Here is a 23922-nt window from a genome sequence, read left to right as displayed (position 1 = left end):
AAGGTTTCCCAGGCCATAGAATTCAAGGGCGCTGGGCTCCCAATGACTGGACCCTGAGCGCTGTCCGTGGTGCTGAAACGCCCGCCGCCCTTACTCGGGCGAGCCTGCGGCTAGGGAGACAGATAGCAGGCATTTTCTGAGTACTTAGATTTGGTGCAAATCAGAGCTCTGGTCAGGACATTTGGAAAAGAAGTTAGACGGAAAGCATGGAGCTGAGGTGGCCGTACTATGATAATTCTTATAGTATGATAATGATTGTTAAGGTTTATGATAGGAAGCCCTGACAAGTAACACTTGCACTGGAAAAACCAGGGCTAGTGATTCTTTTCATTCGAAAGTTGATCAGGAGAAAGCAGTTGAAAATTATTTTCCAGTTCTTGTCAAGTGTAGGGATGCGGAGGATGTTAGACTACGTTGAGGAGCAGAAACAATTGAAAAACTTTGCCTGTGCTTATCCATTCCCGGGGAGCTGGGAGTCAGTGTAGATTGTGTACGATAAACATAAACTACTACATAAGCTACTATTTTCTAAATCTGGTTTATTGTTGCTGATGTCCGGTTTTGTTGGTGTTTTGATTTCGGCCCTCAGGCTTGCCTTTGGTACCTGGCAGGCAGGATGGGTTTGGAGCGAAGGGATTCTCACAGCCCATGTGGCCTCGAGCACTCTCTGGTGCCAGGATGTCAGTTTTGTGGCCACAGCTTGTCTACTGGGAAAAAATGCAATGTGCATTGTTGAATGACAAAGGAAATGGGGCGGAAAATTAAAGAATCTTTCTACAATGGTGGTGGGGACTTTCGTACCCCACAGCCGTGATTTGAAATCCAAAGAGGGCAGGAAGTCGTTGGCTTTGTGGGACTGTCTTCACCCAGGTCTTCCCCTCCTTCAGGAAACATTTTTGCCTCTTTTCTTAGTTCATCTTCCATCAGGGAGGTATCATCCGTGTTTCCGTATCACCTGATTAGGAAGGAGACTGGAAAATCGAGAACTACCGATTGCAGTGGTGAAAGAAAGAATAAAATCCCGGTTCCCTCTGCAAGCCGAGATAGGTCTTGGACCTGAGTTGTGAACGTTTCCAAGGGCAGACAGATATTTTTTAAGTCCCCGTGCCTTTTTTTTTTTTTTTTTCTTTGCACGAACTTAACGTTGTGTTTGCAGGATTGCCGCGCTCCCAAGGATATGAATAAGCCACCAGCCAGCAGCCTGGAGGCCGCGGCGCCGGGCCACCGGGCCAGCCCGTGCGCACCCCGGACGAGCCCGGAGCAGGAGCTCCCCGCGACCGCTGCGCCGCCAGCACGTGTGCCCAGGTCCGCTTCCACCGGTGCGCAGACTTTCCAGCCCGCGGACACGCTACCCTGCGAGGCCGAGCGGCAGGGAGTGGGGTTCTGCGAACTTAGTACCCCGCGGGCGCAAGCGGCCTCGGCAGCCCTGCGGCGGGACTTACCCGAGGACACGCCGGCTTCTGGGACCCTTGGGGCCGGCAACGCGCTGCACTGTAAGATCCCGGCCCTGCGCTGCCCCGAGGGGGACGCAGAAGGGAGTGCAGGCAAGGGCACGCTGGAGCGGAACAGCACCGCGGCCGTGGGCTGGGTAAACATGAGCCAGAGCACCGTGGTGCTGGGTTCTGACGGAATCGCTTCGGTGCTGCCCGGCAGCGTGGCCACCGCTGCCGCCCAGGTAAGCAGGGCGCACGGGTCTGTGCTGCCTACTGCTCCAGCGGCCGAGGGAGGGGAGCCGGCCGAGGGGTGCACGTCTGCTGCCGGGAGTGGGATGCAGTGTCCGGGGTTGGCAGCGTCCGGGGTTGGCGGATGCGGGACGCAGCTTTGGGGCTTCGGAAGCTCGCACTGCGCTATGGTCGTCAGTCCAGGGCAGGAGGGCGGCAGAGACCCTGTCAGCGGGGAAGCGACCTCCACCTCCCAGCTTCGGAGGTAGCAGTCCTGGTGCGGATCCAGGAAGGAGTGGCGGGGATAGATACTACGCCTGTATGCAGAAATGACACCCTTTCCTGTCAATAGCAGGGTTTAAATTTTTAAAAATCTAAACTAGAAAAAAACCCAGAGAAAGGGCCCGAGCCTTGTACATGCAGGGAGGCGTGGATAATGGTGTGTGCTCTCCAACCTTCAGGCATGAATTACCTTATCCTGTGTGAACATACAGCAGCCTTCACTTAAACCTAAGCTTCAGGCCCTATCTTTTCTTTTCCTTCTTCTTTTGTTTTTCTCTTTTTAAGCCCTTCCAAAGCCTGGTGTCTAACTTTGCCATCAGGATTCTGTGGTTTTTCCTAACATGCACACCTTCAACAGTACAAGTTCTTAACCTCACCACTGGGCTCTACCCCTGCATTTGATCCCTTGCTGCTCATCTAAAGCTGGGTTTGGGATAGAGGCAGTTTCCCTCTCCTGTACTGAGCAGGCTTTGTTTCCATTTGCCCACTTGTGTGGGTTCAGCTTTCCTTCCCTGCGGCCACTTGCCATCTCTCTTCTCTTCTCCAGGCTCAGGGACAAGATGTGTGTCCAGTAGGGAGCAGGCAGCTTGGCTCAGTCCCTCTAGTATTTGTGCATGCACACACATACACACACACACACGCAAGCACACACACATGTACACACACGTTTTTACTCTTCTGCAGGCCCAAGGACAGGAGCTCAGCTGTTAGAATAACTGGAAAGAAAACCAAACGTAGCTGGTCCCACTCACCTTGCTTTTGGGGTCTATTTCTAGGAGGCTGGTCTATGTGTTTGAACTGCACTGTATGACCCCAGGTAGAAGAGAGAATGTGTTTCACATGTTTTGCCTAACCTCCGCACTGCGGCAAAAGGAGCTGAAACTCCCACCCATTGAGTCTGGGAAGATTGGAGGGTGTGGATAGGGCTGAGAAGCGTGTGTGTGTGTGTGTGTGTGTGTGTGTGTGTGTGTGTGTGCTAGTGCAGGGAGGAGGCTGCAGGGTACGCATTCCCCAGAGTACTACTTGCTCAGCTCTGTCCATGTCTCTGATGGTGCCTTTTGGACACCAACCCTGATACTCAATACAGTGTCCCTAATGCTTTTAGGGTCCATCTGAAGTGGCTTCATTCTGGCCTTTTTGGTTAGCAGGGAGACATTCCAGACCCAGGTGCTGTCCCAAGCAAGCACCACAGTATAAGCTCAGAGAAGAAGGCCCAAGGACACTGGGTGGGCAGATGCACTAGGGGACATATACTCTAAGACCTCATCTTAGTTATCTATGTGGTTAGCAATACAGTTTAGACTAGAACTCAAGGTTTCAGGTGACCTGCCTCCTACCACATCTATTTCCCTGACCCCTCTTAGATCACCTCCAAATCTCTGTCTGGCCTATCATCTGTCCTATCTCCCTTGCCCCCCACCCCCACCCCAGTAGAAAGATGCTTCTTTAAATTAGCTGACCTAGCAGGTTTTGCCCTTAGGCTCTGCAGAGACAGTGAGGGCTCTGGCTGGCTTTTCAAAAATGCAAGGGTGGAGGAAGGGGTGCAGTGAGGTTTGGGCTCTTGGGGTGGATGGGAACTTGCTTGCTGGGAACTCTAGGCATGATGGTGGGGGCCTGCTTGCCAAACGAACTCTTGGTGAGGGACTGGGGATGGAGGGATCTGCTTGCAATCACCCCACAGGCTCAGGGCTTGGGGAGAGCTGCTTGCTGGTAAGCCGGACTGTAGGATTTGGGAAGAGGCGCTGGAGGTCTGTTTAAGATGGATCTGCAGATCAGCACCAGAGCTGCTTGCTGAGACTCGGAGCAGGGTTTCAGGGTGAGGGGCCGCTTGTAGATGCATCCTTTCCTTGGAGTTGGGGTCCTGCTTGCCGATGCATCCTCTGCATTCTCGGATGAAAAGTGGGATCTGCTTGCTGGGAAGGACCTTCCACTGGGGGGCGGGTGGAATGGAGCCTGCCTGCCACTCAGCTACCGGGCTGTTATCCGACCATGTGCTTTTCCGCCCCCAGGAGGACGAACAAGGGGATGAGAATAAGGCTCGAGGGAACTGGTCCAGCAAGCTGGACTTCATCCTGTCCATGGTGGGGTATGCAGTGGGGCTGGGCAATGTCTGGAGGTTTCCCTACCTGGCCTTCCAGAACGGGGGAGGTATGGCTTTTCAGCTCTTTCCACCTGCGGGGTGGGCACTGGGTGGTCAGAGGGGAGCTGGAACCCTTAGGCAGGGGCAGTAGGGGAAGCTCAGGGAGCCTCCTGGAACTCTAGTACCATCCCCTGGAGCCTTGTGCCAAAGGTGGGCAGGAGTGATAGGAACTGGTTGGTCCTAGCACCTGCAGGTGGGCTCAGAAGAAGAGAGGGGGACCCCAGGACCCTCCATTGGCTCTGTTTGGAGGACTGGGTGCCAAGCCAAGGGGACACTGACTTGAGAAGCCTGCACTGGCCATTTAAAATTTAAGAGTAGGCAAGTGCAAATGGCCAGAGCCTGCGCATCTCTTTCCCGTTAGCCAAAAGACCCTCTGAGTGCATTATCCATCCTGTACTTGCTCCTTAAGTATACTTCAGGTTTCTCAGACCAGGGAAATTTTGCAAATGGGAAAGAGGCCTAGAGATGAGGGGGAGGGGAAACAAAAAGAATTTTGATATGCAGGTCTCAGCTCCCCACGACAAATGTAATCTTCATGGGTTGCACATGTGCATTCATTAGAAAGATCCTTGAAATCTCAGTCTCTGTAAGAGACTTTGGGAATGGGCCCAGGTGTGGAGGGAGGGAGGGTGTAGGGGAGACAGGAGGTTTGAGCTGAGAGGGGCTGGGGGTTACCGCTCTCGGAAGTGCCCCCCGGCACAGCCCTCCTTAGGTGAGTTTTGATTTTAGCAAAGTTGTTTGCATTTGTCCTAACTGGGTGAGCAAAGCTTGGGTGAATGCACACTGTTTCCAGGCCAGCAGGTATTCTCCAGCAGGCCAGCAGGGCCATTGGTCTACTTGTCCCTCTGCATCCCCATGTAGGGAGGGATGGAGCCGTCACAGCCACGGCCCCTGGCTTTGCCTGCCCTAGAGGAATCCAGAAGCCCTCCAGGAGCTAACTGACAGGTTGACTGGCAAGAATGGGAGTTTCCACCAAGAAATCGCACCCCTGCTCATTTAGACTGAGGGAGTTAGAGGTGCCCCCCACCCTGGGTCACACCATAATTTTCTAAAAAAAAAATTATTTGTGTTTGGTCCCTTGGGTCTGCTCCAGTCCAAATTCTGCGTCCAGGGAGAGACAGGTGTTTCACCAGGAGATGAGTGAATTGCAAAAATAGCTGCCCTCCCAACCCCCAAGTAGGACTCCTTGACAAGGACTGATGGACACTGCGGAGCTTTTGCCACCAGGGGTGCCCTGGAAGCAGAAGACTGGGTTGGTCACGCCAAATAGGTGCCCAGCTGGGATTCCCTCCACTTTCTCCTGGGGCACCCTCAGAGCTAGGTACCTGAAGCAGCAAGAGGGAGGTGTTAGAATCAGGCTTCCCTGAGCTGGAAGGGGGTGATAGCGGGGTGCAGGGTGACCAGCGAGCAGAGGGACCCTGGCCCGTGGAAGTGCCCCCTCTGCACTTTCAGGGGATCTTCCAAGAGCACGGCTCTGTGCATGCTCTGAGTCCCGGGGCGGCCCTGGGTTCTGCTGCTCCTCGCTGCTCTGCAGCTCGGCCCAGCCAGCAGCATCTGCGCGGGCAGAGGGCTTGGCCCTTCTCTCAGGGGCAGAAGGGTTGCACCACTGACGTCGTCCCCCTGAATGCTGCTCAGCGAGGGTGAAGCAGCTTCCCCAGCATTGCTCTCTGCAGCCAGGGGCTGCTGCTGGGCCTTTTGGGCCTGGAGCCCCCCACCACCCTGGGCAGGAAAGGGGCAGGAAGGTGGGAGAGGGAGCCTCCCATAGCGGGCTAGCTGGGCAGCCGCTTGCTTTCCTACACTGAAGGCAGTGGGCTGGGCTCCCCCATCTCTGCTTGCGGGAATTGACCTTGACCTTAAACCCTTCCTGGTCCAAACCTCTTCAGAGATCAAGGCAATATTTCCCTGAGACCATCTAAAGAATTCTTGAAGGGAGAGAGCCCTAGAGAACCCAGGCACCCCACAAGTGATAGCAGGGTGCAGGGTGACCAGCGAGCAAGCAGAGGCATCTCCTGGGGCTACGCTGTGAGCTGGGCATTCTGAGGAATGAGGAGATGCCAGGCAGCCAGCTGCAGGAGGTGCAGGGTCTGAACAAGACACCCACATAGACATTAATCTGTGGCAAGATGCTGTTCCGTGCTCCAGAGGGGGACGGAGGAGAAGGGCGACCTGAGCTACCTGGGAGGATGGCAGAGCTGTGTGGTGCTGTGTGGGAGGCACCTGGGATGCCCCATAGGCAGAGCAGGTCTCATCCTGGGGGGCATAGGTGTGTAGGGAATTTGGGTTCCTTAGAGGTGGGCTGCCAGCATCCAGCTTGGCAGGGCTTAGGTCCATGGGGTCCACACTCTGGACCTAAGCCAGATCTGCCTACAGTAGTGAGTCCAAGGCATAGATTTGTTGACCCCTGGAAGGGCTTGAGAAATGGGAGTGTTATAAAGAATAAAGGCCACTAATGCACCATGGGGCACAGAAACAAGAACTTGCATGTGCGCCCTTGCAATTGTGAGGGACAGTTCTCAAAGGCCCTGTGGGTGCCCACTGAACTGGAATGTCAGAAGCTTCTTCAGAAAGGAGCTCACTGGAGGTCCCCTGGTGCACTGCGAGGGAGCCCAGCCCTACTGCCGAGGGACAAGGTGGCCCAGAACCCTGTCTGTACCTCAGCCTCTCATGCCTCACTCTCTCTCTCCAAGGTGCATTCCTCATCCCTTACCTGATGATGCTGGCACTGGCTGGGCTGCCCATCTTCTTCTTAGAGGTGTCTCTGGGCCAGTTTGCCAGCCAGGGGCCAGTGTCCGTGTGGAAGGCCATCCCAGCTCTCCAAGGTGAGCCTCAGAGCCCCTCAGCATCCCCACCCTGCCCACGCTGCCACCGTAGCTCCCAGGGAAAGAAGTCTCCTCATGAGAACTCACACCACCCTCGCTGGGTTTGAGCCTTCTGAGGAACAGGGCAAGACCGTGTCCACCCTTACTGTGTCCCTTGCAGAATGCCTCAATGTCCCCAGTAGACACAGCCTACTTCACTGTTAGTACACCCTGCCGTACAAGAGAGTGGAGACTGGGGCACCCACCCATAGCCCCATTGTAAGAATGCTGTCGCAGCTGGGATGGAATGAACCCTGGAACCCTTGCCTCCGCAGGCTGCGGCATTGCCATGCTGATCATCTCTGTGCTCATCGCCATCTACTACAACGTGATCATCTGCTACACGCTCTTCTACCTGTTTGCCTCCTTCGTGTCCGTGCTGCCCTGGGGCTCCTGCAACAACCCTTGGAACACGCCAGAGTGTAAAGATAAGACCAAACTTTTACTGGGTAAGTCTGGAAATGCATGAGGTGTAGTCTGAGCTACGCACTCATTCAACAGAGAGCAGTTGAACACACATCAGGCAACCAACACCCGGACTTACACTAGGCTCTGGGCTTGCAGAAACGAATTCAAACAACCAAACACACTTAATTCTAATGTTTAAACATCTCATAGCTCAGAGAAGGGCTATCACTTTTTTTTTGTCCACTCAGGTATCGCTGGACTGCTTGTTAAAACTGCAGACTCAAGTCCTACCTGGGGTAGGATCTCTTTTATTCAGTTAGGTGGGGCCGGGATATTTGCAGCTGTCTAGAATTGGTTTTCTTTCCTAGGGCATTTGCTAGACGGACAGCCTCAGCTGGGAGGTGGTTAGCAGCCTCTCCCCGAGGGAGAAGCGTGTGTTTTGCCAAGATCCTGAGTGCTGCAAATCAAAACCGATGCTTTATTTTAACTCCTAGAGTCTAGGAAATCCATGTAAGGGACCCCACGGTCACTCCACAAAATACCTCTCAGTTCAAGACGTAGATATGGAGCAGACATGTGGGCCTAGATCCTTGGTACACAGTGCATAATGAGTGCAGTTCAGGTCTGCGGGGCGGTCGGGGTGTCCGGTGAAGACCGCTCAGGGCACGTAGGGACTTTGGAGGTTTGTGGGAGACCACCTATCCTGATCGCTGTCCCCCGCTGGCCTCCCCAGCCAGCTCTTTGCCCTGCAGTCTGCACATTGCAGAGTGAGGACATTCTCTGCCCCTTTGGCTATGTTGAGGGCACAGGGTGACTCTCCTCCGCCAGCCCCATGAGTCATTCATACCGCAGAACTTTTACACATGTGTGCGCGTACGCCCACGCCACGTTTGGGCTCCACCTGGCCAGACTTCAAATGTGGCTAAAGAAGAACTAAAGCAGAGACACTTGCCCGTGACATTCCGACTCCGCGCCTGGGCACAATCGGGGAGCGCAGGGTGGGGCTGTGAAGGTTCCCGGATGTGTGATTCTCTGGTCTCACAACTAAGAGGAAGCATCCTTTAGCCCTCGGGGCTGTGGCACTTTCCTCCTATGGCTTCCTGGTTGACTGTCCTGTCGGTGAAGACAGCTGCTCTCCAGTCCACCTGTGAACCAGTATATCCAAGAGCTCAGCCCAGGCCAGGCGAGGGCGAGGGTGAGGGGCTGAGGGCGAGGAATCTGTGTTCTTCATGTTGCGCGAGTGGAGCCAGGAGATGGAACCCTGGGTGCAGGTCACCTGTGCCATTTTTGCTGCTTTGGTCGTGGACATTGAGCCCAGGGCCTGCAAGTGCTAGGCTTGCACCCTTCCGCTGAGGCACACCCAGCCCCTGCACGGCCTCTCACCAAGCTGTCCTCACTCGGCATGGACACGGAGTGGGTGCGTGGCCTGCCTTCCCTGCGCCACCCTTAGGTCTGTGGAGCTGCAGCCCGGGAGAACCGCATTTGGGAGCTGTTTGCAGACTGACTCCCGACACTCAGCTGTCAGAATGGCTTCCTGGAAGCGGCTGCCATGCTTCACAGAAGCCATGTGCCAGGGTGCGGGGTCTGGGATGAAGTGACTCACAGGCACGGGCCATCCAAAGCTGCTTGTCCTTCCCACACTGTGATTTCCGAACAGTGCTTGCTGGGGCAGGGCTACTGCACCGCTCCTGGCCCATGGGATGCTTCCCAGGGGACTCACCTCAGGAATCACATGAATCCCAGAGAGCAGTGTCCTGTAGCTGTCCTCTAGAGGGGACAGGAGTGTAGACACATCATTCTCCTCTGCCAACGATATCCTTACTATTGTGCTCTTAAGAATACTAACGAACCTCAGCCACTGCATGCCAAGCGCCATGTGAAAGCCCTTTTATGGTATGAACAACATTAAGGTGGACACGTGAATATAGAAGTTCCGTTACTGTGTGCACAGTACAGGTAAAAAACCCTTCAGCTTGCCAAGTTGCTTGCTGAGTGAGCTTGCCGAGTGGCGCAGGCCTGTAATCCCAGCACTTGGGAGGCTGAGGCAGGAGGACTGCTATGAATTTGAGGTCAGCCCAGGCTACAAAGTGAGTTCAAGGCCAGCCTGAACTGCACAGTGACATGTTGCCTTAAAAAGACAACAAAGCAAAACAAAACAAAAGTCCAAAAAATAAGCCCAAAACAAAACAAACACAAACAAAAACCTTAAGCACAAGGCCTAGAGCCAGCTGAGTGATAGAGCTGGGATTTGAACCAAGATTTGCAGACCCTCCACAGCCTTGATCCTAACTACTATGCTAAGCGCTTTGTAATCCGCCGCCCAGCTCTGCAGAGGATATGCCTGTCATTCCTCAGGGTTCCAAAAGGCAGGTGATCTGATCGCTGTTTTGTAGGTCACAAAGTAGACTGCAGAGCTTAGTAGTCTGTAAGGCACCAGGTAGCACCAGCCCTGGAATTTGGGTTGTGGGACCCCAGACCCTCCGCCCATCCAGGTTCTAGGGGAATCTTCCTCGCAGAGGTTCTGTCCCCTGAGTGCTAGTGACATGACCTCTTCCTAGGCTCCCTGAACTACTGCTTGGGGTGGAAACAGTAAGACAGTGTGTATGAGCAGCACTTAGGTTACTTAGGTGAAACTTAGGTTACTCTACTTCTCTCTTCATAGAGGAGCTAGACACAGGTAAACACTACTCAAGATTGTTAATTACAACTATACTTACAATATTGGAAAACAGTAGAGCTTCTTAAATGGGTGACAAAAATCTATATAACCATTGAGCAATGCCGTATTTCAAATCAACTATGGCTCATCTATAGGATGATGTATTCATAGTCATCAAATATGAATATTCATGAGCAGGGGAAATTCTTCCATATAACATTAAGTGTAAGAGCAAGATTCTGATTTATACTATGATGTTATCTTTATTGGCAGCGTAGAACACCTAGGAAGGTTATATACAAAGGATTAACAGTGGTGGACTGGGAGGCTTTCTTTTCCCCATGTTGCTACAGATGTGTATTTATTTTATCATCTCCACATATGTGTGTGCATATTTTTAACAGCAGAGCATCTTGACAAGGCCAGGGAGGGGGCTGGGGTCCTCGGGCAGGCACGCCCTTGCCCCGTATGGATGTGTGGTTCCCATTTTGGCTCTCGGGAAAGGTGAGAGGCACAGCCAGGCCTCAAATCAGCCCCTAACGCTCCCAAACTATGCACACTCGCAGCACAAAGAGACAACGGACATTTTTCACCCTGATTATTCACTGCGAGCCGATGGCTGGGCTGGGAAGATCCTATCTGGCCCTCAGCTGGGGCTGTAATGCTTTTTGTTTTGGTTAGAAAAATGGAGCCTCTGCCTCTCCCTTTCTCCGTGTGGCATACCCATCTGTCATTTTTGTGTCATCTGCGTGTCATCTACTCCCTTGCAGGGGAGTTGGTGCTGTAGGGAGAGTCAGAAAAGGTGGCCCGGGGCATAGGCATAGGTGGCTTTAGCGTCCACTTGCTCACTCTTGGACAAGTAGGTGTTCTGGGCCAACCTTGCAGGGACACCCAGGTCCAGGACGTCTCCCAGCAGCGTCCCTGGCCGACCTCCTGGCTCACCTTGTCTATCCGGAGGAGAAGTCCTCAATGGCCCGCCCTTGTGACCTTCATCCGAGTGGGCAGTGTGGGTCGCGTGCCCGCAGGGGAGAAGGGAGCCTTCGCCACACATTTTCCAAGGTGACATTTGTGTGGGGTGCTGTGTCCCTGAGGTGCTCCAGCTCTCCGAGGTGTGTAAAAGCTCCAAGTCACTGTCCCCTGCAGAGAGAGGCCAGGGGCTGCTCGGTGAAATGAGGGCCTCGCTGGGCCGCCGCGAAGGGCAGCACCCGCCCTAGCACTCCTGTATCTTGAATGGCTTGATTTTCATTAGGGCTTTAATTAAATGATCCCTTCCCTCCCCAGGCCTTCATTGATTGGTAATTGCCCGAGAAAAGAGAATCCAGTTCTGACAGCTTTCCAATTCAACCCCATCATCACCGCTGTCCTTTGTTCGGGGCTGCTGGACCACGCAGCTCGGATGAGCGGTCCTTGCTCCCTGAGGCCTGGAGCTCCGGGAAGCGCGCTCCTGCCGCCCGGTGGCTGGAAGCGGTATTGCAGCCTGCGGCGGCTGCCCAGGGAATTTTTGTGACTGTTGAAACGTGGACAAAGGAAAGGCCCAGGCCAGGCCTTCCCGCAGGGCAGAGCTCCAAAACCCGGGCGCTCCCTGCCTCGCTGCGCCACGGACGGGTAACTCCGAAGCATGTATTTCTGGCTCTGCCTTACGCTTTTTTCTCGTGGTACTTGAAATCAACTTTAACTCATTCCCAACATTTTGTCTCCTCCCTTTCCCCCGGTACTGGAGATTAGATTGGGGGCCTTTTTCGCACTGAGCCACATCCCCAGCCCTTTCAAACGTTTATTTATGTATTTATTTTCTAAGGTTTGAGCTAAGGCCTTGCTGTTGCAAAGTGTTCCCTGCTGAGCACAAAGTTCCACTCCTCCGGCTTGAGCCCCCAGAGCGCTGGAGTTATGGGCATGTGCGCCACTCCAGCTGAATATTTCCAACATTATAAAATGGAAAGCTCTCCTACGGAACTCCAGGTTTTCTGCGCGTTCTACCACAACACACAAAGCACAGCACAGACTGGCCGTGCGTTCTGTTGCTGCAGCCCCACCCCTCCCCACGGCAGCTTCGCGATCCCTCCTGGCGTCACCACCCTGGCTGGACTCTGCAGGCAGTGAGCTCACAACTGCCATTGTCTGTTTCGTAGTAGAGTCACTGAGCGCACAGACTGCAAAGGGAGGGGCGGTGTTTGTTTCACGGTTTGATGTCGGACCGTGGCCGGGCGCTGTGTCTCTGGGCCCAGGTTCTTTGTAACCCAGAGATATCTACAGGCTATCGCTCACAGGGCCGGGGAGGCCTAAAGTGGTCAGCGCGCGTGAAGGGCTTCCATCGGCCCCTGAGGCCCGGGAGGTGCTCCCCACTGTTCTTAGCGCTATTTGCTCATTTACACAATAGTATCATTTAGGATTGGTTCTGGGGAGCACATCCTATTTACCACCTTAGCATCCCTGGGGCACAGTACCAGACACACACAATTTGAAGGAGGAGAGGTAAGATTGGCCCACAGCCCTAACAGGGGTCAGTCCCTGGTCGCTGGGCGCCCAGGCAAAGCACTGGGGAGGAAGGGGCCTTGGGGAGGAGGAGACTGCTCATCTCCTGGCAGCCACGAGGGACAGGGACGCACCCTCGCAGGTCCCTCCCCCAGTGACCTCCTCCACCGGGCCCCACTGTGTAACAGAACGTTCAGCTCTGAGCCCATGGATGGACGAATCTACTGACGAGAATCGCTCCCGCACCCCGCCGTCGGAGCGCATCAGACTTGGGGGACAGTGTCGATCTAAGCTCTAGCACTGTTAAAATATGTGCCAACCTATCTGCTATTGTGATACGGCCAGAGAGGCCCTGGAGATTCCTATTTTCAGTTAAGATTATTAATCTATGCTTCCTGGGTTTTATGCAGACTTCATGAGTCAATAATTGTTAGAAGGGTGTGACACGGCACCTGACATTGTGAGATTCACATGCTTAATCCCCCTTTGTCCCAGCACAAGCGAGCGTTGGGGCTCACTGGGTGTTGTGGACAGTTAGGAGCAGGGTTTCTGACCACTGGGTTCCAGTCGCACCAGGGCCTCTTGACGTGAAAATTAAAGATGTCTCCAAACATAGCCCTGTGTCCCGTGAGATCAAATGTACTGGGAAACCCATGTGCGGTCTCCCTCAGCCTTGCCGGTGGAGCCGGTGTAAGTGGGGGTTGGAAGGAGACTGCAGAGTACTCAGAGCAGTGAGGGTGCTGGCCCTGGCGCAGGGGCCCAAGTGCGGGTTGATCTGTAGCTGTGCGTTCTGTTCGCCGGGGCCTGCTCACCTGTGGCTCAGTGAGTTTCTGCGCCCACTCTGTGCAGTCCTGGGGGTCTAGGCTTCAGGTCTGGCCCCCTTCCTCCGTAGCTGTGTGACTTGGTGGTTACCTCTTTGTTAACATTTTGTTTTGCACTGGGGACTGCACCCAGGGCCTCTGGACTGCACTAGACTGTTTATTTTTTGAGACAAGGTCTTTTTAAACATTTCTAATATTTTGTATGTGTGTGCAGTTCATGCAGTTTACCGTTGTCTTGGGGAATGTCTGTGTGTGGATGTTATGGCTTCTTTTTCCTTCCTTCCTTCCTTCCTTCCTTCCTTCCTTCCTTCCTTCCTTCCTTCCTTCCTTCCTTCCTTCCTTCCTTTTCTCTCTCTCTTTCTTTCTCTCTCTCTCTCTCTCTCTCTCTCTCTCTCTCTCTCTCTCTCTCTCTTTCTCCTAAGCTCCTTGTCTGTCTTTCCCTCCCTCCTCACCCATTTCCCCATCCTATTTGTCACTCCTGTTGATGTATTGCTTAGCTCCTCTTCGAGCCCATAACATTCACATTAATTGAAGTCGTCAGGGTCCCACACATGGCAGATCCTCCCCCTCCTCCTTCCCCTTTCTTCCTCTGCATCTGCCACCTTGGTTCCCTTTGGCAAGAGCTCCGTCATCCCCTCCTCCTTTCTGTCCATCCTTTATCATTTTCTTCGTTTGTTCTTTGCCTCCCTCGCATTAGAAGACCATGTGGTGTGCAAGCTCTGTGTCCACTTCGTGTCACTCAACATCACACTTCCGGGTGCATCTTTCTTCTCACGCACAGGACAGGGTCGTGCCAGTTGCCGGGCTGGGCTGGAATTGGTGAGCCTCTTGCCTCAGCCTCCCTGAATGCTGGGATTACAGGCCTGCGCTACCACACTGGGCTGAGTTCCTTAACCTCCTTAAGCCCATTTTCTCACTTAAAAAATGGACCCGGCATATCTCCTGCGTGGGCTGATGGGAGCATTAAGTGAAATAGGACCTGCATAGTGCTTATCCCACTACAGAGCATGCGCTCAAGCTCAAGCCCTGCTGGGCACTGGACGGCAGGGCGAGAGGACCACGGTTCCGTGGCCGTTCTCTGGCCTGTTTGGTTCGTGCCTTCTCAATGTGGCTCTGCCATGTGTGGTGGTTTCTTTTTGCTTTTGTTTGTGAGCTGGAAGAGAGAGACCGCAGCTGCTTTCTGCACCACTCTCACTGTTCCTGTCCCGTTCTCCCCAACGCAGACTCCTGTGTTATCAGCGACCATCCCAAGATACAGATCAAGAACTCGACCTTCTGCATGACCGCCTATCCCAACCTGACAATGGTTAACTTCACCAGCCAGGCCAACAAGACATTTGTCAGCGGCAGCGAAGAGTACTTCAAGTAAGGTGGCTGGGGTGTGTTGTGGGTGTGAGTGTGTGTGTCTGAAAAAGTCTTTCTAAGAAGGTCCAGTGAGTTCACAAGCAGCTTATCGGCAGACCAGAGGCGCCGAGGCGGGGTGGGGATGAGGGAGCTGCAGGCTGGTCACCCCACTTTCTCCTTTCTTAGCTACTTGAGTGATCGGGATAAAGACTTCTTCCTGGTTTTGCTTCTGCTTCAGTTACTCTTCTCTCCTTGCTGGGACAAACACCAACACCCAAAATGAAGGGAGGAAAGGTTTGTTTAGCCGACAGTCAGTGGAGGGTCCGGTCCATCCCCAGCTGGCTCCAAGTCACGGGGCACTAGCTAGCCTTTCTCCCCTCCTCACACTGTAATGCAGAGTATCTGTCCCAGGGAACTCACACCCATAATCCCAGCACTGGACTAAGAATCAATCACTAACTCTGCCCCATGACTGCATGAGCCTTTGGGGGGACAACTAGACACAGCATAGCAGCCTCCAAAAGCAGATTGCATGACAGTTGGTGGCACAAAGTCAGTACTGCTGCAGTTCTCCATGCAGGTGGAAAAGAAATAATTTCAGTTAAAATTTTTTTATTAGTATGTACGTGCAGGACACAATGATAACCTGCACTTTGAGGCACTGGTCCCTGCACAGAACGCATTGTAATTCTTTTTAGGTCCTTTCTGCTTGGTCGCCTTTCCATCCCTGTTCTCCCCGCTTCTTCCTACCATCTCTAACAAAGAAAATTTTTACAACTTTGATCCAGTGCTATCTAAGAGAACTTCAGTTCACCAGGTTATTTTTTCACAGTTATATTTCAGAAATAAGAGATAAAAATAAAAAAAAATCATGGTCAAAGCTGTAGTTTAAACAATTATTTTCTTCCTTTCTTTTTAAGTTTTTGAATTTATTTATTTTTGGTACAGGGTCTCGCTATGCAGCTCAGACTCATGGTGATTCTCCTGTCACAGCCTCCCCAGGGCTGGGATTATAGGCGTTTGGGGGGTGGGGTAGACACACAGCATGGGTACTGGGGATCAAACCCGGGTCCTTGTGCTTTGCCAGGCAGGTGCTTAGACTGTTGAGCTATCTCCCAGCTCTTCCTTTCTTCTTCCTCCTCCTTTACCTTAGTTTTGTATTTCTATATCTGTGTTATTGCTTTATTCCTTTTGGGATTGAACCCAGGGGATCGAATCTAGGGCTTCACACTGAAGTACAACCCCTGGCACCGTTTATTTTTTATTTTAAGACAGGGTCTCACTAAGTTACTAAATGGCTTGGACTGAGCTTACACTTGTGATCCTCCTGCCGTGGCTTCCCGGCATGCTGGGATCACAGACTTGTGCTCACGTCTGTGTCACTCTGGGTCGATGCCCCAGGCTCGGGGACCCGAGGACATCCTCAGCTTCCACAGGAATGTTTAGTAAAGCTCATAAAATAATTTCTTATGGGAGCTAGCAAGCCTGACTGAGGTAAATAAAGAACATTGTCCAGCTAAGCTTTAAGTTAGGAGCAATGGACTCAGAAGTCCTCAGGGGTTCTGCAGGGGACACAAGCTAGTGAAGTATAACAGGGACGCTGCAGAGAGCGGCAGGGACTGTGGGCTCTGAGCATGGGGACAGGAGGAAGGGACCGCTGGACATGAGAATAGCTGACCACCACAGGGTGGTGTGGGGGCTTTGGGGTCACTGAGGCCCTGGGGCTGGCCCTTGGGACTGGGCAAAGCTGACCCCACCCTCCATGCAGCCAGAAGCGCAGGCGCGTGACTCATAAACACGCTCTAGATGGCTTCTCCTCACCCCCCGGGGCTAGTGTTAATTTCCAAGGAAAAACATTCCTGGGAGCTCTGACTGGGACCCGCACAGTGTAGATGGCCGAGGTGCTGTGCCATGGATGGGTAGCGGTTTGCCCACCTGGGGATGGACCACCGGGAAGGTCCTTTGCATTGCTTAGGACATATAGGCCCCAAGGTCTGGCCTTACAGCCAAGCTCAGCTCCACTCCTGGGCCTCTTGCACAGCCCTGGGGTCCAGGCTTCTGTGAGTCTGGGGGCCAGACGGGCTCTGTCTGCCCAGAGCTTGAGGCTGGCTCTGTGCCCGTAAGGCCTGGGGTCTGGCTGAGCACGGGGCTGGTGGGTTTGGAGCAGTGCTGCCATCTCAGGTCCTCCCCACCCCACCGAGGCTCAAGGCCCTCAACAGACCTTCAGGGTCTGGATTGCAGCTGGCCTTTGTGCAGGACTCAGGAAAAAGTCCCCGTGCAAATCCCTCAGTGTCCCACCTGGTGCTGCCTCCTGGGCTCTGAAGGAAAGCAACTGTCTGACTGCGCTGCGGGGACTCTGTGTCCTTGGAGCTCCCTCCCAACCTCGGGGTCCTTGGGGCCGGGCTGCCCTGCTGGCCCCTGTGAGAGGCCAGGCTGTGACTTCAGCACTGGCAGCACTGACGCTGGGCTGGCCAGTGCAGCACAGGTGCTAAGCGTCTCTGTGTTGGCAGCTGCTTGCCTGGCTTTGAATCTGGTCCTTGAGTAAGGCCAGAGCAGCCCCTGTCTTACGTTTTAGCCAGCCTCAGCCCAGGATGAAAATGTAAACCAGCATTTTCAGTCATTTAGCACAACAATTTTTCTCCCTCCTCCTCTCTCTCTCTCTCTTTCTCTCTCTCCCTTTCCCTTCCTCCTTCTTTCCCTCTCTCCTTCTCTCTCCCTCTCAGCAGCACTAAGGATGGGTTGAACTTAGCCTTCCCATTGAGCTAGATCTCTAGCCTTTATAATTTATTGGTTTTGGGTAGGGTTTTGCTAAATCATCAAGTTGCCACTGTTGGGCTTGAACTTGAGATCTTCCTACCACAGTCCCCAGAATTCTGGGATTCCACCATCCTGTCTGGCTTGTGTCAATTTTTAAAATTTAAAATTGTACAAGTGTGTTTGAATAGCATGTCTCATAAACGAGTAGAACAATGCAGAAAGCACAAAAATCATCCTGGATGGCTTAGAATTCGATGGCACTTCTGGGACATGTGATGATGGGCAGGTTGCTTTGTATGGAATCCTGCATGGGCCATGAGTGGCCTCCCGGTGTACTTCCTGAGGAGCAGGGAGATGCACATAGTCTCACAGAGCCCAGACCCGCCCTCCCAGCCTGATGGGTGGGCAGCCAATGGGGAGCTGCAGGGGTTGCAGTTCCTGCCTCTGGCGGGAGATTAAAGCTTGGAGATTGTCACCTCTCCTTCTCTTTTCCCTCCTTCTGGTTCTTAGGTACTTTGTGCTGAAGATTTCTGCTGGAATCGAATATCCTGGTGAGATCCGGTGGCCGCTGGCCTTCTGCCTCTTCCTGGCTTGGGTGATCGTGTACGCCTCCCTGGCTAAAGGAATCAAGACTTCAGGAAAAGTAAGAGCTGGGATTTAACCGAGAAAGGAAAACCCCTGGCCCACCTAAGAGTGGTTGCGCTGTAGAGCAGTAGGAAGAGTCGGTAGGCTGGGCGCTGCACCAGGTTCCATGACACATTGGCTGGGCAGTGTGGGCAAGTGACTTTGGTGCCATCTATAAAATGGGTACAAAAACACTTTTCCTGCAGGGTTAAGGCCTCAGCAAGCCCTGAGGTGTGGCCGGGGACCCGGAGGAGTTCCTGTCCCATCCCCTCAAAGCTGCCTCTCTTTCTGCAGATGGAGCCTTCCTGAGAGTACTTTACTGCTTTCCTTAAACTCTAGAAATCTGTGCTGCTGGCTTTGTGCTGCTTGGTCCAGCTGCCAGGTCTGTTATTGCTTCTGCAAGAAGCTGGCTGAGGATCAGAATGGCGAGGTGGCCGCCTCCTTGCCACTGATTGCCTTGTTCTGGCTTTCAGCCCTTCTTCAGGCCTTGAGCCCAGCACTCTGTCCTCCAGAGCCCTGACGTAGGGCTGTCTCGTGCGGGTCTTTGCCTGAGCCTTTAGGAAATGATGGAGCTCCCTTCCCAGTTCTGTCCCAAGCCAAAGCAGAGTCCAGTGGCCTCAGGCCATGCTGTGCGTTGTAGGGTCTAATGGACACTGTTTCTTATTCCGCTGTCTTAGGAAACCCCCACAGACAGGCTAACCAGTGCCCCTTGTCTTGCCAAATAACCTGCAGTATTTCCTTGCTCTAAGAGGCAAGGCATGTTTCAGGGTGACAATGAAGATGTCGTCAAGACCCCATGACTGAAGATGTGATGGTGGACCCCGAGGCCCTAGGGTGTAGGTTGAGTTGGGTCCAGCTCTCCTGGCCAGGGTGTTCTGTGATCATATCATGGTCCACAGACTTGGTGAGGGTCGGGCCTCATGCGGAGGCTGGTGTGTCCACCTCGCACCCACAGGCACACCCCACAGTGCCCCCCAGGCACCCAAACACAGCCCCGTCTCTGGGCGCCTGGATGGGCTTGTGCCTCCTTCTTGGTTCCAGCACCCTTTGGCCCTTTCCACGTCACCTGCTGGCACAGGGCTCCAGCAGGTTTGGTGGGGTGACCAGGGGCAGGCGGTGCAGCTGACTCCTCACAGTGTGAGGAAATCCAGCCAGCCAGAGAGAACCAGACCGCAGGTGAGGAGCCCTTAACTCCTGGCCTCTTGGACTTCCCGAGTCATTTTCTTTTTAGGAAATTTCCCTTCGGGACTTGAAACTTGGCTGAGCTCTTGCTTTGTGATTAGCTTTTATGTTTCTGTCAATAAGCAAAAGGAACATTTAGTCATCTTAATAGTTTCTGGGGGCTCCAACTTCCACCTTTCTACCCACTGAACTGGGTCATGCCCGAGTCTTTCTAGCTGTAGCACTCTGCAGAGCACTTGCCATGTACTAGGATCCGCTTTCCCTGTCTGGACCTGGTTTCCCTTTCTGTAAAGTCACCCCACTGGCTTGGAGTGAGGGCCAGAAGGCTGGGTCAACTGCTTTTCTAAGGCCAGAGGAAGATAAGGGAATTAGTGTCCCTCCCAGCAGTGCCAGGGTGGCCTGTGTTCTTGAACACTTGCCTTCAGGGTGTGGAGCTGAGAGTGCATGGGAATTCTCCCAGCTTCAAAGGCCCAGCCAGGAGAGGGGTCAGCAAGACAGTGGGGTCTTTGCTCATCTGGTACCCTACCAGTAGGATGGTGAGGGGGCGGCTTCAGCCACGACCAAGCAGGTCGGGTAGAAAGTGAGACCAGCAGAGAGCACTTGGGTGGGGAGGGCGAGAATGGCTGTGCTCCTGGTGCTGGGAGGAAGGATGGTCGCGTGGGCTCCGGAGGGAGGCCAGCGTGAGGCAGAGCCCAGGATTTGCCACTTGCTAGTGGAGTGCTGTTTGCTAGTTGTGACTTGGTGCTTGCGTTTTCTACTTGTGAATTGTTTGGTAATCTGTAGGTTGGGGATAATAGAACAGTCCTCACAGGACTGTGATGAGGAGCAAGACGGTGCTTGGGAAGTGTGTGGCATCTGCCCAGGGCTTCAGGGACTTTCCCTCTTCTCCTTCAGTTTTATTGCGAGTGCCTGGGGCATTGAGTGGGCATCGTGTTCCTTGGCATCTGGCAAGCAGTGGCTTTGGGGGAAAATGAGAGGACAGAGGGTGCATGGATCCCCTGTGCCACCGTACCGATCGCTCTGTGTGCGTTGGTTCACTCTGTTCTGGTCACAACCACCCGCCGATGAGTACATGGATTCCCCTTCTCTAGACAGAGAAGCAGAGGCTCACTGGAGTACAGAGAATCACCTACAGCCACTCAGCTTTTAAGGGCAGAGGTGAGATTTGAACTCAGGTCTGGCTTGCTGTAAAACCTAGAATCTACCTGGCATTCTGTCCTAAGTAAAGAGTGCTGGGAGAAGATGGGAAATGAAAACTATACCCTTGTCACTTGCCTATAGTGGGGATTAAAGTAGCTGGTGGTGGCGCAGGAGCCTGCATGGCCCCCTCTTTCTGCTGTGTGTGGCTGTGTGACATGGAGCCAGTTACAGGCTGCATCAGGGGCTTATGTTCCTCATTTACAAAATCAAGGGCCAGAGTACATATTCCCTGAGAGTCCAGTAAGTTCTATTCATTGTGCTTTTTGCAATGGCGCTATAGCCAGTTCTTTAATCCTAGGCACTACGTTCTGTAGGCCTTCCAGAGCAGAAAGTTGTAAGCAGGTACATTTTTCTTTTATCCCAGCAAACTTATCTTCCTGCTTCACTGAGAAAGGTTTCCAACCAAAGACTAATTTATTAAAAAGCAAGGAATACCAGTGGAAATAATGAATCACAATTTATTATCGTGCCCTGGGTCACACAGACATTAATCATGGAAAATTACCTGGCGCCAAGGTGAACGCAAGGCTGCAGCTGCTCTCCCCGCGATGGAAACTCCACAAGCACTGTCATTCCTGTGCGGCAGAGATCTCCTCCTCTCCCTGCAGCGTGATCCGCTCGGTTCTTCTGGGCTAGGACCCAGGAGCCACAAAAAAGCTGACTGCTTCTTCTGAGACTGAAGCCTTCGAGCAGCTAGAACCGCAGAGGCAGGGGCAACCTGCAGGCCACCTGAAGGTCAAACGCAGTCCACCTGAGCTCAGAGCCGCGCTGCCTGAACGTTGTGGCAACAGAGTGAAGCCAACCTCATTAGCTTGGGCTGGCTGCTGGCTCCTGACCACCTGCACAGGCCTCCTGCAGGGTAGGGGCTGCCTCAAGAATGACAGGCTGGTGTTAGCTAGGCACTGTCACTCCTGCCCAGTGGAATTCATTACAGCTTAAGTTGAATTCCTCTGATGGCCCATCCTGATGCAGGTGCATGCTGGGGCCCCAGACACAGGGAGCAGCCCATGCCTAAAGCCTCCACACACACCTTCCTCACAGATGAGGCATCCTCAGATCTAGAAACCAAAATGTCAGCCCTGTTAGCTCCCCAAGGTCATCAGCTATAAAGGGACTCTGATATCTGAACCCAGGCCAGGAGCTGGTGGGCAAGCAATGGCTTAAGGGGCAGACCCTAAGGAAGCATTCAGGTTCCTGAGGGTCTGGGTGCCCCTGAGCATGGAGGTTTCCTTAAATCTTACATCCTGGGTGCCTCCTTAACCCCCCCCCCCATGGCCCATGGAACAGGGTAAAGAGAAGCGGTTGAGTGAGAAGCTCCTTGTTTGGCTCTGGGCTCAAGGGGGAGACCTTGATGGAGATTTTGAATCCCTTGTGAGATGCTTAATGTGGAACCCCAGCCTCCTCCTGTACACAACAGGGCTGAATGGCACACCTGGTTCACAGAGGGCCCTCCAGGAGGGGCAGTACTCGCCTATCCCCCGACAGACAAATGGGGACAGTGATCTCGGCTGGCCACACTGCATCATTCTTAAAGCTAAGCATCTTGCAGTTGCCTTCTGTGGACACCTGCCAGCTACTTATTACTTCTCCTTTGTTCCCATGTGTCACCTTGCTTTCCCACTGGCCCAGATCAGGTGGCCCTAGGTTGTCCCCTGTACCCGCTGCCATCTTGGTGGGGGTGGAAGTCAGACTGGTCGAGACCACCAGGACTGCGTGCTTTCTGATAGCGTCTCTTCTTGGAGGAGGAGAGAAGCAGTTTTGCTGATGGGAGGGAGCTGGCTGCCTCCCCCATCTCCCCTCTGCAGACTGCCATTGCCAGTTCTTGGGGACCCAAGGGTAGGACAGACTGCTATCCTGAGGGGAGGAGAGAGATGCGCTGGCCAGCAGGGGCAGCAGTGAAGAGAAGAGAAGGGGACCAGCACATCCCTGGGTCAGTGGCCAGACAGTCAAGCGCACTGCCTTGACTAGCTGGCTTTAGACACTAAGGTCCCTTGGCCTCTCGGGCAAGTAGGAGCTCCACCCTACTGTATCTGAGGCCACTCTGGGCTCCTGTCCGCCTCCCTCACACCACATTAGCTACAACAGGAAATTCCTTTGCTCTAATTGAAGATGCACCCAACCTCTGTCTGTCATCAGCCCCCATTACATTTTGGTCAAAGCCATGGCCATTGCTGGCCTGTTTTGCAGTCCCAGGCTCTTCACTATTGTCCCTGGTCCCCTGCAGGTCACTGGCCAGACAGCACTAGGTAACCCTGTTAAAGCTCTAGGCCTCTGCCCCAACATTGGTCACGGTCCCCAAGATCTGTACCAGGCCCTGCCCTACTCTGCAAGCCGCCCCTCCCCTCCCCTGCAGAGTCCTCTCCTGCTTGGGCTGCTGGCTGCCTTGCTGTCCCTGAGAGTTGACGTCCACTCTCCTGAGCTCCTCATGCCAGCTCGTCCTGCCTGGCATCTTCTCTCCCATCTCCAGCCAACTCATATCTATTTCTGCAAGGTTTGGCCGGTTCTCAAGGAGGCCTTGCCTGGGTGCCAGCTCAGTTTGGCCCTCAGGCCGCCATCTTTCCCACATGCCCCCTCTCCCTACCCCACTCTTTTTTCTCCTATGCACATCTCACCGGATTTGCTTAGTGGTAAGTCACAGAGACATGACTGTATGCAGCACATGCAGAGGCTCTAAATCCATCCAGATGTACATGTGAACAGGTTCTTTGCTTGAAGAAATGAACCTTAGGGGCTGAACCTGAGTCCCAACTCTGCTCTTCCCTCACACTTCCCCCTTGCAAGTCCCTGTGTCAGTCCCCATCCTGAGATTCCAGGGCCTGCCACTGGCTTCCAGCCTCTCCAGGGTGTGCAGCTGGCATGTGGTAGGGTCTCTGTCCCTCTTACAGGGCCTTATGTCCAGGGGGCCCAGGCTGGCCACTGGGAATGAACACAGCTGTAGAGCCTGCCCCAGGCACCAGAGCAGGTATGATCGCCTAAGTGGGCACTTAGATTCATTTTGCTGGTGTCTCATTGCACACTGTGGGGATGGAGTCTCTTAGGAGCCAACTGTTATGTCAGTGTTCTTAAATTCCGGACTGCTGAGTCCCAGACAAGCTTCTCAAGGGGCATTTTTGTTTCCAGTGTCCCTGAATCTGTGTCTCTTTGCATGCATTGTCCCACTGTAGACTTCCAGCAGTGCATGAGGAACGCCCGTGCTTATGTGGTGGTGACCTTGTGGGTGTGGACAGGGAGACTCAGAGAGGTTAAGTCCCACGAAGGCCCCACCTGGAAGTGGTGGGATCAGGATTTGAACTCAGGCTTGCCTGACTGTGGAGCCCGAGTGCTCATAGTTTATGCTTCTCCTTCATCTGTCAAATCCTGATCTCAGGTCTTTCTTCACCTGGAAGCTTGGCTGACAGGTAGAGAATGAAAGCACTCCCTGCCCCCTCACAGCCCCACCCCCACAGCCCTGCCCCCCACAGCCCTGCCCCTCCACAGCCCCACCCTTCACAGCCCTACCCCATCACAGCCCCGC

The 23922-nt window shown here is 53.7% G+C and overlaps 1 protein-coding gene across 1 annotated transcript in view; it reads left to right on the top strand.

Moving 5' to 3' along the window:
• The first annotated feature begins 1161 nt into the window (after window positions 1-1161).
• The window catches only part of Slc6a5 (solute carrier family 6 member 5), a 61574-nt gene continuing 38813 nt past the window's right edge, over window positions 1162-23922 (top strand). The window contains exons 1-6 of the mRNA XM_004642687.1: window positions 1162-1675; window positions 3953-4091; window positions 6771-6902; window positions 7217-7390; window positions 14525-14666; window positions 17913-18045. Of these exons, the coding sequence (XP_004642744.1) occupies window positions 1178-1675; window positions 3953-4091; window positions 6771-6902; window positions 7217-7390; window positions 14525-14666; window positions 17913-18045 (1218 nt within the window). The 5' untranslated portion in view covers window positions 1162-1177. The remainder of the gene's footprint in view (window positions 1676-3952; window positions 4092-6770; window positions 6903-7216; window positions 7391-14524; window positions 14667-17912; window positions 18046-23922) is intronic.

Source organism: Octodon degus, unplaced genomic scaffold (genome assembly GCF_000260255.1).
Source record: "Octodon degus isolate 3935 unplaced genomic scaffold, OctDeg1.0 scaffold00159, whole genome shotgun sequence".
Lineage (NCBI taxonomy): Eukaryota > Metazoa > Chordata > Mammalia > Rodentia > Octodontidae > Octodon > Octodon degus.
Note: the sequence above shows the minus strand (reverse complement) of the source record. Positions and strands in the feature narration are given on the sequence as shown.